The following is an 18516-nucleotide window of genomic DNA, read 5'->3' as shown; positions in this document are numbered from 1 at the left end:
TACTAAAAGTGTGCATTGCCACCAGTAAATTTGAGTCCTTGACACAGAAAGTCGTATTTAATCACAAGCTTAACTCGTACAGTTTCAGGAGGATACAAGTTCTTGGCGAATTAGAGTAACACCATACTGGTGGAGACTATCGATCCCGAAGACCCTCAAGCTAGTCATCATTAGAGCGCTCTAGCTACTAGTAGTTAGACCGCAAGTTATTAAGACTTGTAGTCAGTACTATATACCAGGCGTAGTTAGATCCTATACTGGTTCTTATAGGATGGAGCCCTATAAATTGCGTAGACCTAGTGACTAGTTAGTAGTTACTCCCACGGGAGGTTCCTACAATAGTCTGTTGACTAAAAGAGAGGGTGTGACTAAAGTAATATTGCATTTTATCGCATTCCCCAAATTTAAGTGGTACATTATTCAGAAGTATGGACTGAAGAGAATTAGGGTGGTGTAATACGCTACTTGGTGGTGAAGAAGATCACATTGCAGTGAACACTGCTGCGTGGTGACACTGTGACTAGTTGCTAGCTGATGATTCTGCAGATCACGGTATAGCTGGACTCTTTCTCTCTCGGTACCAACGTAAGTGCGCCTTTTTAATCTATGAGTAGCTATTTGAGTTGGTAAAATTACAAAACTCAAAATATTGGAATTGAAATTAGAAACCATAACGGCAACTCATGTGACCTAATAATTGGATTTCTATTTTGTATAGATTATAGACCAATTCGTTCATTACTACTATTATCGGCCATCGTGCTTATCTCTATTCGTTAGAACTATTTAACATTGTGTTCTTATTTTGATGTGCGTTTAACTTAAAACCTGTAGATATAACTTTTGCTTTTGGAATTTAATAAAGCGACCACTTTAATGAAGGTTGGTTTAATGTCGAAATTGGCAGCTAGTTGTTACACCTTGTCACTATATGTTGCTATTCTTGAACCTCATAGCATTGCAACAAGTGTATCTTCAAATAAACCTCGCTTGAAATTATTTTTATCGTTACGTTTAGTTGTGGGATGCTTTTGTAAATTTGTCAGTGGCAACGTTGATCAATACGCTGCTTGGTTGAGCAATACACTACTTTGTTGAGCAATACGCTACTTGGTTGAGCAATACGCTACTTGGTGGTGTAATACGCTACTTGGTGGTTTAATACGCTACTCGGTGATGTAATACGCTACTTGGTGGTATAATACGCTACTTGGTGGTGTAATACGCTACTCGGTGGTGTAATACGCTACTTGATGGTGTAATACGCTACTTGGTGGTGTAATACGCTACTTGGTGGTGTAATACGCTACTTGGTGGTGTAATACGCTACTCGGTGATGTAATACGCTACTTGGTGGTATAATACGCTACTCGGTGGTGTAATACGCTACTCGGTGGTGTAATACGCTACTTGATGGTGTAATACGCTACTTGGTTGCTGTAATACGCTACTCAGTTCATGGTTGTGTAATGTCTTAGTTGGTTCTAGATTATTCTATAAATAAAACGAATCAGTTTCCACAATCCACATTCCACAGTTCCCCGAAATGTTATGTGAAACTATTATCTGGATATGGTTCCAAACTCTCGTCCTAAGATGGCGGTTCTATTGTCTCATACATATTGTATTGTTTGGGATTATTGGTGACGATTAGTAGCCAGCTCAGCTTCATTTACGTTTGATATCTATAATTAGCAGACCTAATTCCAACATGAACATTCAATATCAAAACCAACTTAAATTCAACTTAAAATAACTTATAACTTTAATTTACACAAAATGTTAAACTGGTTCCGAGATTTTCACCGTAAAGCTGCGTTTGTTTATCCTAATGAAGTGTAGCCATAAGAAAATAAAGGTAGCTGTGAATGTTGTCATTGATCCGGGACAGCTTTAGTTTGCTTAGCAGTGATCCATATCAGCAAGTTTCCAGAAACTTCTGTAAATTAGTCGTACTGATTAGGAAGTGTGTATCTCCAATCTGTCATTCCAGTCAAGCCGAGCAGGACACTAGGCACAAGCTCTCCAGCTCTCTGTCTCTAGCTTTTTAAACCTTCCGTTGCTTGGTTTCATGACGTTCAAAGGTCCGGTGATAATGCGTTCTAATTGGTTTAATTGGGCTCTAATTGATGTGATGAGTGAGTCAGGCAATACCATGTGGCCTGGGTAATGCCACATACCTGACCGGGATACTGATTGTCTAATGTAATCAGCAAGAGAGAGGACCTCTCTGAGAGGTTGCCTTATTTCTGCTCTTTATTTCTGCTCTGTCATCCGATACAACATTTTACCTTCCAATCAAATCACCGCACAACCCAATTCTATTTTTCCGACAATACTCTTGAACCACGTGAAGTGTAGTAGTTGTAATCTGCTCAAATAAACCCAGTATTTACCCTGCTGAGTGCTGCCCCGGGACGGTTTGAAAGTATCTGTGGAATGTATTTCCTCCCAGTGTGATCATCAAAAGTAGCGGAGTTGTCGCATATTTTGAAGTTATCTTGGCGCCCTAATCATCGCAGTGAACAGTGTGAGACAATCTTGCCGTTATTTTAACAAGTCCCACCAGGGGCTCCCGTTGGTTTCCCCGGCAATCACGTGGGCCCTCGTGACCTAGCAACGGTGAGTCACGTGGTGTAACCCGATCTTGTATATGATTAGGAGACAAAGCAATGTTGATTCGACCCAAGTGACTTGTTTGGTGTTTCATTACCAAGCCACGCTATGAGTAGATCTTGCCGATTATTCACCATCGTTTTAATACAGGAGGGGTCACGTGAATACCCACCTTTTTGAGTGGATGGAGAGACAAATAGTAGTTTAGAGAGCACTTTTTGAGTGAGTTCAATGTTCTGTTATATTACAAGATGTTCTTCATTCTTTGTGTTTCGCCTCTCTCCGTTAGTTAAGTCTCCGATCATCAACTCTAGTAAACTGTCTCCGGCTTTGTTTTAGTGAGCACCCTGCTCAGACGCCCTGCTCCGACACCTTCATAAGAAGTGGTGTTTTTACACTGGTTTGGTATTGTTTCTTAATGCCCCATGTGGCACGTAGAAACTTACTTATCATTCGTTTTTGTTAACTTATAAAGTTGTAAAGCGATGCAATTCCACATATTATTCTGGTTAATATCTATTTATAAATCTTGCTCGACGTTTACTACGTAAACTTTTCAGTCAATTATCAGTGAAACAATTTAATAAGACATCCCGTGCGGCTTTCAAACACAACACGTTTCACTTTTTTCAAACACAACACGTTTTACTCTTTTCACGCCCTTTATATTTACGTCTGGTTGTAATAATTTGAATGATAGCTGCTGACCATCCGAGTGGGGGGGGGGGGGGCATTTCAAGTACTAGAGCGAGCTCCAGCCAATCTAGCCACTTGTTTTCTAATAATAGATTATGGTTTCCCCGACATAATTTCCCCGGCATAATTTCCCCGACGTAATGTCTAGCCAGGTTTTTAACATGAGATAAACCAGTCAATGTAATTAAGGTACCACTTGACCACTATCAATATATTTGGTCGCTAATCTTTCTAGAGAAATTTCTCGATTTTTGCTTTCTAAAATTATTTATCAATGGCGGCATTTTAGCTGGAGAAGTTGTGTTGAGTTTCAGACGTTTTGTAAATCGGGAGTTTAAAACAGGACAACATTCGTAGTCTGTAAAACGTAAAGCTGGGTAGGAACCGTGGCCAATTGATCAATGTGATTGATTGTAATTAATTATGCAGTAATTATGCCTGTATCCGGCCCCACTTCTTAGTCTGGGATGCAGTAATGTGATATTGTAATTTCTCAGATTTTGTGAACGCATCATTCAGCTTGCGTGCCCTCTAATTGCTGTAACAGCACGCATTTGCTTTGTTGCGGTCAAGCAAGCCCTGCAGTCAACATAACGAAAAACAAGCCGACCTACTCATACGACTAGAAATTGGGTAATCTTGTGACGAATTTGTTCTTTATGGGATTTTATTGTCTTTATTGTATCGTGCCGTTATACGCTTCATGTTGTGCTTGTTTTGCTGCTTTTAAAATTATACTTTGTTTCGTTTGTATATTCCCTATATTGACGATTTAGAAGCGTCCTTTCTGTTCTTTGTGATGTGGTTATTCTTCACATTCGTAGATCAAAAGTCAATCGATGTGAAAATTTGCTGACAAATTTGTATTCATCCTTAATCTTAATTTTGCTCACCATAAATCAGAATGCTTAGCTTTATTAAAGCATTATTTAGTTTTTTTAAGGTGAATTAAGTTTTAGATTTATCGAGCATCAAATTTCTTACTCGATCCGTGTTTTGAAAAACGATTCCAACTTTGCCTAGGGTTAGGGTTTGTTTTTATCAGAGCCTTTTTTCACTATTCCCGTTTGCCGATCAGTAAAACCGAACTGACCGTCACAACACACAGCTTTTATTAATATTATAGAACCATCATCGCCACCTAAATTCACTCCGGTACCATGAGTTTGCACGTGAAGTCCTTGTGTGGTATTTATACACTCAACCATAATATAGCCTCATGGAGTTACGTTGCCTCAGTGCAACAAGCATAATAACTCATTCATAGTTTGCCCTGGCACCTCGGAGTCTGCCCTGTTAGCTTGAGTTTGCCCTCGAAGCTTGACTTTACCCTGGTAGCTTGAATTTTAAATTCAATTTACCTTGGTAGCTTGAGTTTACCCTGGTGGCTGGTAGCTCGAAGCTACCCTGGTAGTTCGAAACTACCCTGGTAGCTTGAGGCAACCCTCCAGTAGCTTTAGTTTACCCTGGTTACTGGTAGCTTGGGTTTACCCTGGTAGCTCGAAGCTACCCTGGTAGCTTGAGTATACCCTGGTAGCTTGAGTTTACCCTGGTAGTTTGAGACTACCCTGGTAGCTTGAGTTTACCCTGGTAGCTTGAGTTTACCCTGGTAGCTTGAGTAATGAGTATACCCTGGTAGCTTGAGTTTACCCTGGTAGTTTGAGACTACCCTGGTAGCTTGAGTTTACCCTGGTAGCTTGAGTTTACCCTGGTAGCTTGAGTTGCCATGGTAACTGGAACTCATTCTGAGATACTGCGCGTGACGTTCTTGATTGTGCAGTATTTGTACACTCAGTTATAGCCTCATGGAGTTATGTTACGAAGACTGCCTCAATGCAACAAGCCATAATAGCTCATTCAAGCAAATTTATTAAATGTATTAGTGATTGAATTAGTTAAACTAATTCGATGCGGTGTAAGGACTTGTAAGACAATGCAAGATCTGTAACGTTTTTACACTTACATTGCAAGGACTGCCGTTTCGCCAAGGCGGTGCCGTTGACATTTTCTCTTTTGTCACCATTTAAATTTTATACGTTTTATAATGCATTTTAAGTTAAGTCTCTTTTGATAGACCTTGGTACCAACCTTTCTTTTGAAGTTGTAAAATCAGCCCTGTGCCTGGTCCTGAGTCTACCCCAACTTTTACTGTCTCTATTCAGAGTCCTGCAAAGTATAGACCTTGTCTCATTGAACTATATTGAACTGCTATAATCTTAAAAGCAGGTGTCTCGAAATTAATCCAAAGCTCTGGAACACAGAGAAATATATCAAATTAAGTTGTCGGGAAATCTGATAAAATAATGGCAACTGGAGATGACGTGATTCGGCTGGTCCGGGGTTGGTGGCTTCTCTTTACTGACTAGACACGCTTGAAGTGCCTGATAGTTAAGAACGTCCCGTACCCTTTCTGCTAACCAGCAATATAACAAGATCAGTTTCCATCATTGGTTAATAAGGTGCCTTAAATCTGTCTGCTCTCATGCTTGGTTCGGTCCCGGTCGGTTGTAATATAAGCCAGGGCAAAGTGCACATTTCATTAGTTTGCCACCCTACATCACGGTTAATTCACTTTTAATGCCAATTCTAGATTATCAAATATCACCTTGGCCTTGCTTTATATCCCTGCTGCTTACCTGTCTCTTATTCTCGAGATCTGCTGTCCTCTATCTCGCTCTCGGCAGATTTAAGCGATCGTTTAGACTTACGAGTAATAGAACTCCAACAGTTGGAAGGGAGGCTCTATTAACGAAATAGGTCTCGAGCCGCTGTAGGACCCTGCTTGAGGACACCCCCTGACAACAGTCCTGGCTTCTGATTGGTCAGCAGTTGGTTTGCTGTCCTCTCATTGGAGGATCCGGGGAGGATGATCTGGTTGATGGTAGCAGGTGTCTAACTCAATAAGCTATCTCAAAGCAAGTAACACCTGACTTAGGCTAATTACCGGGACTAACTAAGGAGCTGGTAGGTGATGTCCGCGTCTCCGGCGGGTCCGGTGGGGGTTTCCTCCTCCCTCCCTCCGCTCTGGAGCGGTGAAAAGCCGTAAAACAGTGGGGGATGTTGTAACAGAACCCGTGGAAGTGCCTGAGTTGTGAGGAGGGGGAGTGGTGGGTAGATAGACAGAGATTGTGCGAGGTCCCTTGCCAGGAGCAAGCAGGTAACCTGATACGCACATAGTGGGTCCTGTGTTGTAGTGCTCCTCTCTTTCTACAGCCGGGCCAGGGGGCAGCTAATTACTCGAGGCGAGCGTCTCTTGCTTGACCGCCTTCTTTGTGTTGTAGTGCGTTATTTCCCTGCTACAGCGCACTGCCTCCCCACAATGGAGCTTGCTCCGACCCACCCTCACCGGTCTTTGCCAGTCCTTGAATCTACTAAACCTGGTCAAGTCTCTCTCAATACTGCGCACTGCTTATTTTGCTCGTCACCTGCTAGCTGTTTGTAAGCTCTACAATTTCCATTGTCTCCTCAGCTCCACTCGTATATTCCGTACGCGTATTTCGTTCTACAGAAGGAATATAATAGCTTCAGTGTTTCACAACATCTAGTTTGAACCTACAAGCTATATAGAATATAGATTAATTAGTATAATAAGTCTCTGCACCGTGAGATTTGTTCTTACACCGCAACTATAGCTTGCTTAATCTCTGTCAACTACTGGCTAAAATAATGCTACTTTTGTCCTGCCTCCCCATTGTTAAGAAGCCGATCCACCATCCTCCCTGGGGCAGCAGTAGTTATTGCACTAGTCCCGGGTCCTGAAAGCAAAGCTTTTAAAGTTATCTTAGTCCTGTTTAGGACGCTTTGTTGCTGAACAAAGATAATCACTGCTTGAACTGGCGGTTATATAGAAGTAGCCTCATTTGCTGATAATTAGCTTAGCTCATGCAGTCTTTCTGTCCCTTAAATTTCAATTAAATCTCAAAATATAGTGCAAGATAACTCAGGTCTTTGTATCAGGTTGATATTATAGGGGTATAAACTGTTTCACTAATTTTGCTTGTCACACAGAGTGAGCTATCTAATCTGGCTTTATTATTGGCTATCTGTCTTGGACCTGGTGTTAAGTTTTGATTGGTGGGGTATCCAGTGTCCTAAACACAATTTAGAAACATCACACTGTCCTACAGTGTCGTGACTTCAGTCGCTGTTAGATTGTTCCCCCGGTCGCGTCTGTATGTGACTTATATATTTTTAGCCGCTAGAAATATTATTAAATTTTACCGTTTACCGTTATTTGATAAGGATCAATTCAGCTGTGTTAAAACTAGGTCAATTGATTTTAAGATCAGTTCCGTTGATGAAAGATAATCGCAAGTTAAAAGTTAATAAGCTAATATTATGTAATTACACGTAATGCACATAACATGATTCCAGCTCGAATTCAATGAGGGTTGTTTGCCTGATTTCACGTTGGATCGGCTTTGTTCGCCTTGTGTCCGCGGAAATTGCCTTGTTTTTAAACTTCCAGATTGTGCCTCATATTACAGCGATAACGAAAGTTAGGCTTAACAATTAACATTTGATAATACTTAGCCAATACTTATCTGTACTACCTGTATAATTCCTATATACGATACTTTAACAGTACTCAGCCGTTAAATCTCCTTCTCTCCTTGGTATTTAACAGCGTTAGGAGTTAGGACGCATCTAACATTTAACATTGCCGAGTTCTCTTCTAATTCCTTGCTTGTGACGGGATGCGTTTACCTGTTCACGCTTGTGTCCCTAGTCCCTACTTGCCTGTTTAACAAGAAGCCTGTCTTGCTGTCAGTCATCTGCCGATACGGAAGTAGTGCGCTTCGTTTTCGTCAATAACGTAATTCGCTACCATGACAACGCTACCATGACAAAACTGCCGACTCAACTAAAACCAGACAATTTGAAGTAAGGCAAGTGCTGGTAGGGAAGCCAAGTAAAACAGCCAGGGATCACATGATCAGCCGAAGAGGTCACATGTCGAAAGCCAAAAAACACCCAGGCACATCAAGCCACGGTCTGTAGAAACACAGGCCGTGAAATTCCAGGGGGACGCAAAATTCCAGGGGGACGCGAGGGATTTGTACCGTGTAATCGTGTCTGACAAGAAATAGCACCACTAGGTGATGTTGCATCTGCGCTCATGATGATGAAAACTAATCCCCTAATCTAATTCTCTTATCTCTCCCTCCCAAATGATTGCCATGTCACGTGACAGATTGCCGGGCTGTGATTGGTCCTCCTCGCTATCCCTGACCTGTGACTGGCCGGGTGGGAGTGCCTGTAACCTCACCCTGCTTGGCAGCAAGCCGGCTAACTGCTGGAGCTTGTACACAGGGCCTGTCAGCGGGGTGTATCGGGCAGTAGTGCTCGGAGCCCGCACTGCTTGGAGAGTGAGTCACGTGACCCTACATCACGTGACCAACTTGACAGCCAGTAATTTAGAGCTAGCAGGGGAGGAGCGTGTAACCTGATCAGTTAGTTAGTCACACCGCACTGCTTGGTTGGTCAGCAATACTCCACTCTTTGTTGCTTTGTGAGCACTGTTAGCACGCTTACTGCACTTGTCTGAAATCTCAAGCCGTGGCGTTGCTGAGCCGTACCTAGCGTTACCAGGGTTACCAGACTGGGTTACTAGGCGTTACTAACCAGTTATCCTAACCCTTGGTGTCTGCTACTCGACTCCAGCACTTAACCCACAACTCACAACTCACAACTTATAATCTCATTATTTGCTTCTTTGCTTTCTGTTGTTCGTACATACAGGAGAGTTAATTTAGTTTAAATTATTTCAATTAATAGAGTAAGATAAAGCTATCTATCTTGCATTATTGTCCCTGCTTTGTGTTACTCACCAAACTTTAGCACTCAATTTCATGCTCTATTGAGCAGGAATACCGGGGGTATAGTGAACTAGTTATGAGGGAGACATGGTGTTACACTGAACTTACCGACTTTTGATTTGATGTTGAAAGCTTTGAACTAAGAATTCCTCCTCTCTCCTGAGTCCTGACTTTTCTGTATCGGTTATCACTTAATTGTTCCTTTCCCCTATGGCATGGGAGAGTTATCTTACAGGTAAATCAGGAGGGGGTATATAATAATATATATCTGCAAGTTTAATGTTCGTCTAGATAAAGGTCACCATTTCTGGATGGTTCCAAGTATTGCTTATGGGCAGCTGACTTGTGGTAATAACGTTTTGTCGGAATATTATAACCGTTAAATTTAAATTATACCTGTGAGACATGACCGACGTTGCCCCGGTTGATGCGCCCTCTATTTAACAGGTTATATAACGCTACTTCGTAATCTTTGCTTTGACCTGATTTAATTTGTACACCTAGCGCCGCCGACGACCAGGAGGAAGGTTTGCCAAATTCTATTGATAAAGATCCTCAATTTACAGGGGACTCTTAATAATTTTCTAATTTTGCTTTGCCATTCAATACCAGTAAACTTTTCGCCAGCTTCTCGTGGCCCTAACCTAATCCGCTCATTTAACCAACATTCGCTACGTGTTGAAATTTTTAATTGTTCTCGAAATTCAATTAGCCTGAGTCGGTTTGTAAGCTTGGGAGTTAGCGAAAAGCAAGGGTTGGCGGGATATCGTAATACAAGGCTCCCACCTGATCCTGTACATTGTCTCGCCGCCTCAGTGTCGTTGCTGCTGCCACCACATTTTAACTAGGCTAGAACTTTCCTTATAGAACATCAAGCCCAGACATTTGGCCTGGTACTGATTTTACTGGTTTATTTTATTGCTGATTTTACAAGTAAAGGATAAGCAGTCTGTCAACGCTGAGAAAGCCGGTCTTGGTGCTCGAACTCCTGACTGTGAATTGGTTTATGTATCCATCGTCGAAGTTTAGTTGAATATTAGCAGCATATCGATTCGTGGTTACTCTGGGGTTACTCAGCGCTACCTAATTCCTACTTAGTTTCCGGTCGTTGTCGTAAGGTTAGGCGTGACACTGTGTCATTCAGTTGGGTTGTCCAGTGGTTACAAATTGCTTTTTTCGTTGACTTACAATTTATCTGAGACACTAGCTAATCACACCTGCTAACATGTCACATGATCCGACGTTTTATAACATGGTCCGACGTTATATTGTACCGGTGTCGTCAGAAAATAAATCTATCTGTATTAGCTCACCTTTATTTCCGTTGCAATCAAAATACTGTAAAGTTTTATTTTACCGGAGAATTGTATTCAGTTAATTAAACTCCTCTTCTCCCAGGACATGGATGATAAATTCGACGCGCCTCTACTTGGCATTTTACAGAATTGTGGAGAACTGGAGCCTTTTCTGGAGGTAGTCCTGGGCTTTCTCTACCGCAAAACAGACTTCTTCAGGCCACTTTCTTCAGATCAGAGTATGGGATTCCCGCCGGGTGTGGCCAGGGAAAAGCTTCTCAAGGTTCGTAATACTTATTTAACGTTTTATTTACATAATTAGACTATTTTTTAAGCCTTCGCTATCTTCATGTTTAATTCAACAATCTAAACAAAGAATTAATATGGCTTATTATGTTGATGGTTATAGTACTATTCAGTAGTTTTACCTTGCTAATATTGCTATGTTTGGTCAGGTGTATAAGAAGTACGAGTGCATGGGGTCCCCAGCCACAGTCCCCCGCTCACCCCCTTCTAACAACCACCCTCCCACCCCTCCTGCTACACCTGGACTCCCCTCCATCACCCCCAGACCTACTGTTACTCCCAACGTTACTGCTGGAGAACTACTTCCCAAGCCGGAGCTGAAGCAGGAGGCGATGGAGCAGATACAGGGCGACTGGAGTACTTCCAGCTGGGACCATCACAACGGAGGGGTGACCGAGCACTACGCCTGGAGTCAAACCGCAACGGATGTTGACCTGAAGCTGGTACTGCCTAACCCCAATATTAAAGCGTCTGATCTCAAGATAGATATCAAACCTTATAATCTGAAGGTAAGTCTTTGATCACGTCTAAATATGAAGGGCTGTCTTGGAGTGTTACTGTAGTTTTGTCCTTTGTACTAACTATGTGGCTATTGTCTTGTTCTCAGAAGGGCCGATTTTTTTTGAGCCTGACATTCCGATATTCGCCAGGTTCAGTTGAAGCAACAGAGTGACCTCCAGACACTCTTAGAAGAGAAGCTAAACAGTTTGGTGAAGCCGGAAGAGAGTATGTGGAGTTTGCACAAAGGTGAATGTCTGCAGGTAGGAGCCGGAGTGTGCAGTGTTATCAGCTACCCGTGGTGTACCACGTGGTGTGTCACGTGACCCAATGTTAGGTCACATGTGACCCAATGTAAGGTCACGTGACGTGTCACTAAATTTCGTGCTTTTGCGTGTCTTGTGTCGCCAAATCGCTATGTGTTCTGTGTTGCAAAATGTATGCTATTCGGCGTTTGGATTTTGTTATCATTATAAGTCAGCATTCTCGAATCAGGCGACTGTTTTCGATATGTTGCGCTGCAATTTTGGAAAATTCATTCAATACATTCAATTCTCTTTACATTATCGTGCTGAATGGGCAGTAATGAACTTGTTGTCTGTTACACGAGACAATAATGAAACCTTTAACTAATCTTATGAATCTGGTCTGAATATTTGCCCCTTTATTTAAAAACATGAGCACAATATTTAGGAAACCTGATACGTCCTGATCTAGAACTAAAAGGACGTGAACCAGACGGGATTTATGTGTGTGTCGTGCTTGTGGCGAGTTCTTTAATGCACTTTCTGTCTCTCGTGGTATTGTAAAGTAATCAATATAACACCCATACCCACATGACATGACATGTGTTTCTACAGGCTGACAAAGTAAAGTATAGAATTAACACAGTTAATTTGTTATTATTATATACACTATAATAATAAGTAATAACAAATTAACTATCAATTAATAACCATAATATACACTTACTAGTGTAACCCGGCCTTCGGCCGGGATTTCACTGCCGCAGTTAAAAAGGGTAGGAGTAATTACCCGCTGAGTCAAAACCCGGATTAGGCGAGCAATTCTATTCGGAGTGCCCTCACGTATCCAATAGTATGCTTAAAAGATAGTAATTCTTAATCAATAATCAATAGAAATTAACCCTTAACACCATGCACCACACCAGCCTATCATATTTGTGAACATGCATTACATTGTCGTATGAAAGTATGAACTCTCTCTACAGTCCAAACAGACCGTTTGAGCACTCCCTCCCCTAATAAGTTTATAGTATTATATGACCATGTAATATATACGCCATGTAATATATACGCTACATAATATTATGCAGAGAGAGAGAGAGAGAGCTAGCCCCGTAACTCTTGCCGTTCTTCTCAAGCCATTTTATGTAACATATTTTGTGGTACAAAACCATCAATTAAACCATTTACCACCGGCCGATTTTTATAAAATTTGCTTATTGGCTTCGTCAGAGTTTTGTCGGCACTATACCGAAAAAACCAGTCCCGTAACTCTTACCGTTTTTTTTGTATAACCGTTCGGAAATTTCAAACATACACACACACACACACACACACACACACACACACACACACACACACACACACACACACACACACACACACGGATTTCTTGGTATTATTAAGACACTTATTATTATATACACACTTCAAATAAGCATTTCACAAGTAATTCTTTGAATTCAACAAAATGGTGCAAAGATTAAGATATTCCAGGTTTTACCATCCACGTAAATCCTAATCTTAACTGTTATATTAGCTTTATGAAGAGTTTACAACCTGGATCTGTTTGCAATTCTATTTTCTCTGGCTGTACTCCATTTAAGAAGCACATAATCTTACTCCTTATAATGCACCGTGAAGTCGCTCTATTTATATATTATGTCTATAGCCTAGAGGAGGCGTTCTAGCAAAATTGTAAGCGAAATTATAAGAATGTCGCCCCGGTATATTTCTCAGAGTTATAAGCAAATGTCGCCCCAGTGGCAACATTATCGCCTCGCATGTAGAAGGTCCGGGTTCGAATTCGGTCTCAAGCACTATTTTTCATCCGAACTGTAACAATGTATTGCAGGAATCTAATTACTCATATTTTATCCATGTCGGTAAATTCCTTGCCTGAACTATGGAAGTTTATCTGTTCAATATTTGGTTGCCGAACAATTTTATCAGCTCCAAAATCTCATCAGGCTGCAGAGTGCAGGTTAGAGGTGTTCTGGCGAAATTGTAACATTTGCGCACTGACCTAACTTTTGCGCTAATTTTGCATCTGGACTGGGGCGACATTCGCTTATAATTCTGAGATGAAAACATCTACTGATAGCCTATATCCGCAATTAACTTTATGGAGGACGCGAAATGGAGTGTTCAAGCCCCGGCTGGGTTGTTTGAATCTATTTTACTGTCTCAAAACGGAATTCTATTTTCAAAGCAGGAATAATAGTCCGTAGGGCTGCCCCTTCACTCTTTCACTATAATAATCATCATCTAAATTATTCCCTTTTTAATATAATAGAAGAGTTGAAAAAAAATGTTAGAGGCCCAGAAAAAGGATTTAACCAAAACGTTATTCCAGTGTTATATTAATTCAGCTTTATCATCCGCTCCACCACCTATGATAATAGTACAGCAAGTCTCTATCACGCAGCTTACTTTTAAACTAAGTCCAATATTCCGACATGTACACAATTGTATTCAATTGCTGAATTGTATAGAATTGTATAGAAGTGTATAGAAGTTATTCAGTCATGCACTTTCTCGAAGTTTTTAGCCATATATCAGGTTTCACAGTGTTACAGTCATGATGAAGCATTAATGTACTGTAAACATAGTAATTTACTATTAATTTTCAATTACAATAGAAAGTAAGAACCTGACTGTGCTGTTATCCAAGAATAAGATTCTGATAGCACCTACTCAGTGTTGTGAGTCTGAATTGAAAAATAGGATCAGTGCGGGACGTGTATAATTACATATATAGTGGTTTCATCATTAAGTCAGTCAATATAAAACAAGTTAATCTATAGTCTTTACGTGTTAATTATAATGTATACTACTTAGAAGTTAGAAATACTAGTACCGATTAGTAGTAGTTAATGCTATAATAGTTGGAGTGTGTCGTAAGTTTTATGTTTTATCTTAGTCTCCCTGTTTCGTGGTCCATATTTAACCATTTATTATTCTGTCAGCTAATCTAGATCAAACATTAAGCCACTTAACTTAATGAAATTCGTCAAGATATCTCACAATTACACTACATCAGGTGTTTCCAAACGTAAAGCTGTTTTGTCGTTTACTTTTTGAAGTTTGCTTTTCGAACCAAATTTGTAGAGTGAGCTTTTGAATGTGAATGCCTCAAATTACTTTTAAAATTGATGAATATTTGAAGAAGAAGGCTTCTTCAGCTATCTGTTGAAGAGGTCTTCTTATAAAGAATATAGGATGTAGAGAATGTTCACTTCATCCCAGCGTCCCGACGTCGCACGCCGCGCACCAATGTACTCACAACTTTCACTTTAATTTTCCTGTTTTCTGTGTTGAAAGTCTTCACAGTTACCCGGTAGCACGCTAAGACGCGCGTGCGCTGCGCGCGAATTAATAATTCTTCGATTCGTCATGTTCGATTTTAATAAATCGTTGGTAGTCCCTCTACCGACAGGCGACAGTGAACCTAAAAAGCAGAGAACCCCAAAAATAAACTCAAATTTATTCAGACGTACTGCACACCTTTGGCTCCTACCAGTTACTATTGATTTACAGATCGATATTTAATGATTTTGTTATTGATTTCGTTTTCAAAATCGATCAAATGTCAAAGATGCAACTATGATTGTAACGTTCATCACAAGACTAATGCTTTCTGTTTTACTTAACGTCTATTCCTCTAGAAAATAAGCCAAATGTAGCAGCCGTCATTAAAAAAGAAGAGCAGTCGTCATCACCCCGTTGGAATCAAAAGGTTTGAGGAATTTTAACGGTCGTTTTAGAATATTAAACCTCTTTAAAACAGGAAAATAGACTGGGCACAAAGTCCTAAATTTGATCTGATTAGCTAAATCATTCATTTAAACCGATACAGTAGTAATTACACATAGGTAACTAATTATATTTCCTTACTTCAGTTTTCCTCGTTGGTACCGAGAAAGAAAGCCTCCCCCCGAGACAAACCTCAGAGGGTCAGAGGTCCAGCTATACAGTGGTCTGCAGAAACACTGTTCAACACAGCCGATGAAGCTAAAGCCTTCATCACAAGAGATAACAAATGGAAGTTTAGATACAGTCACCAAACTACGGAGGGAAAGAAGGTAATTATCTGCTACTGTTAGAGTTTAATTTCTGGCTCTATCAACCTTATGATCTCAATCGATTTATAGTTCAGTGAAGTGAGTTCTAAACCATTTCCCTCCATCAGGTTTACTACCAATGTACTCAGCGTGCTAAATTGGGATGCGGGTCTCTGTGTCACGTGGTCTACCATCACGTGGGCACAGCTCTACTCTACACTAACGGAGAACCTCACAACCACATCGAGTACAACAGTATCCTCAACAGTAACCCTCCCCCTGCTAATGTTGCTATTAGCAACCTCAATGTTCAGGTTGGTTCACTAACTCAGTCCTGCATTCACTATTTTAATTTTCTCACTGTTCAGGCTTTCGTTAAGTATTTAATTTAGGATATATAACTGACAAGTATAAATAATTATTAATTTTGTAAATAACCAATGTCACCTCCTCAGAGCCAGGTAGCCCTGCTACAAAAGATCGTCTCTAGTGCTTCCTCCGTGTGCTCCTCCGCAAACAATCCCTCCCCCAAACAGCCCACCCAACTCTCACCTCGACCTCGTGAAGACTGGACACCTGTAACCATATTTCAGAGCCCTGCTGACGCTAAAACATTCATTGAGCACGAGGGATTGTGGAAATTCTCATACAGTCACGCCACACCCCTCGGTAGAAAGGTAACAGTCTTTCTAATATTTAATCAATTTTGAAGAATTTGTTTCCTGAGTTAACGAAAAACATACTGGCCATACTTAGCTAAATCTCTAGTGAAGTGTACTCATAAGTAGATATAGATCTAAATAGGGTCCTCTCTCAGGTGTTTTACGACTGCACGCAGAAAGCAAGTGAAGGATGCCCCGCCAAAGTGCAGCTTTTCTACCACGCTGAAGAAAGCACCGTCTCCTACATGATAAACGGAGTACCCCACAAGCACACCAGCGACGCTGTAATGGTCAGAAAACGCGGTCTCCCTAGCAACGTCAAGGATGCTATCTTAGAAGCGTACGACAGCGGCTTCACGGACACTAAACTGGTCTCCAAGTACCTGGAGATAAGAGGTCTGGAACCTCCCACTGCTTCAAAGATCAAGTTGTTCTTGAGCAAGCATCGTCCAGAGAGTCAGAAGAACGAGGCGCCTATTAGTATGTTACAGTGGCAGTTCGCTCCACTTAATAACGATGAGGAGTCAGTGATGGGGGAGGTGGTCGCTAAATGCTGATTATTCAGCTGAGACGCGCGCACGTGGGCAGCTGCTGCAGACTTCACCGAGACAATTGAATAAGAGCCAGATACTTAGACACACCTTATCTGAGACAGCACACTTTGATTACAGTAGTTTAGTGAACAGTTAATCTTGACTTTTTTAATGTGACGAACTTTTCAGCCACGACTGAAATTGACTAACGATTGATTGCTCTATAATATTGCCATTTTATACACCTTAACATAAATTATCTAATTATTGATATTATCAATTTACATATTGTTCAGTTTTTGGGAATGGACCAACTTTTTTGGTTTTTAAATTATTCCGATTATAAACACACTTTGATTTGGCATGCTGATTGGGTCGGAACTGGAATTCCTGCCATTTTTCCGATGACTTCTTCTCATTAACATTGATTTAGTTTTAGGACTCTAGCATGAATACAATATTTTAATATTTAATATTCTACATTGTCCTAATGACAGTTTTATTTGACTATTAAATTTTCTTTACTGATTATTACCATGATATAATTATTTTATTATTGATTGATTTCATTGCATGACATTTATTTTTAGAAATTGATTTTAATTTTTAGACTATTTTGAAATTTTCAGCTAATAAAACCTTGTTTCATTATTGTACTTACAAATTTTCACAATTTTGGGGTTCTCTGCTCAATAAAAATGTAAATCGCAACGTTTAAAACTTCAAAATCACCGTCACCTGTTCCCAATTTTATAAAATTTTGGCACTAATTTAACCAACGAAATTAAAAATGACTAGAATAACTGATAAGGCCATCTTATTAATTGTGACCTACAATTCAGATAAATTTGGAGAAGGGTCGAGATGGTTATTGGTGGACGGGTATGTTTGAGGGTGGTCACGCTATTAAACTGGACACTATCGACACTACCCGTCACATGCATGAATTCGGCCAGGATGAACGGGCCTGTGTTCAGAAACTCATGTTCGATCAGCAGCAGAAAAGATTGGGTCAGCCCTCCAGCGACGAGCTGGTTAGCATTAAATATTTAACTTGTACGATTGTTTTAGTTATACTTCATTGTTTATTTGCATGTGTAAAGGTCGGAAAGTGGAGCAAACAGTTACGTCCACCCAAATATTAACAACGTCAAACTTGCTTAAAAACATCCGGCTCCGTGACAAAACTCGAATGCAGACCGTGGATTTGTAAATACATATAAAACCTAGAATATGTGACTTCATGTTTTAACTTCCGAACCTTCTGGAATTTAATTTTACTATCTTTATTGAACATCGACTCAGCTGAAACTATTTCCAGAACACAGAAGAAATATTGAAGAAGGCATGGAACACTGAAGGTTCCCCATTCGCCGGAACAGAATACGACAGGAGCAAGATTAATTTATCCAATAACCCTCCTCCTGGGCCCTCCGGGACATGAAGTGTTATGTTTTATATTTATCTGTAATACATATTACAGTGGGGTTATGCAGTTATATAACTTATATTGGTTTATTTCTTCGGCATTAGATCAATACTTATACAAAATATAGAAATAGTTATATATACTTTTTACATCTGAGCTGAATTAATTTATTATTTCAATATCAAATATTATTTTTATGTTTTATTATTATATTTAACCCTAAGTTGAACGATAACTATGGAAATTATGATACTTCTTAATACATAAAATCTGAAAATATATTTTTCATTCAAAAATATTTGGTAGTATGATTTGTTACCAACACTATACTTATTATTATAAATCATACATCA

General features: G+C 40.2%; 2 protein-coding genes across 2 annotated transcripts in view; both read left to right on the top strand.

Moving 5' to 3' along the window:
• LOC134816279 (serine/threonine-protein kinase RIO1-like) overlaps positions 1-18516 on the top strand; it is a 66630-nt gene that overhangs the window by 19041 nt on the left and 29073 nt on the right. The window lies entirely within an intron of this gene.
• On the top strand, positions 413-17372 carry LOC134816423 (uncharacterized). Its single transcript, XM_063825259.1, has 9 exons — positions 413-585; positions 10530-10709; positions 10882-11241; positions 11383-11479; positions 15144-15214; positions 15378-15560; positions 15668-15853; positions 15995-16216; positions 16357-17372. Exons 2-9 carry the CDS (start codon positions 10533-10535, stop codon positions 16756-16758), a joined length of 1698 nt encoding a protein of 565 aa, XP_063681329.1. The 5' UTR covers positions 413-585; positions 10530-10532; the 3' UTR covers positions 16759-17372.

The sequence above is a fragment of the Bolinopsis microptera genome, chromosome 6 (assembly GCF_026151205.1).
Source record: "Bolinopsis microptera isolate Bmic1 chromosome 6, MBARI_Bmic_1.0, whole genome shotgun sequence".
Lineage (NCBI taxonomy): Eukaryota > Metazoa > Ctenophora > Tentaculata > Lobata > Bolinopsidae > Bolinopsis > Bolinopsis microptera.
Note: the sequence above shows the minus strand (reverse complement) of the source record. Positions and strands in the feature narration are given on the sequence as shown.

Coding starts and splice junctions, on each gene's coding strand:
- LOC134816423 (XM_063825259.1), top strand. CDS start 10,533: ATGGATGATAAATTCGACGCGCCTCTACTTGGCATTTTACAGAATTGT. Junction 11,480..15,143: donor TATGTGGAGTTTGCACAAAG/GTGAATGTCTGC, acceptor CTATTCCTCTAG/AAAATAAGCCAAATGTAGCA. Junction 15,561..15,667: donor AAACTACGGAGGGAAAGAAG/GTAATTATCTGC, acceptor TCCCTCCATCAG/GTTTACTACCAATGTACTCA.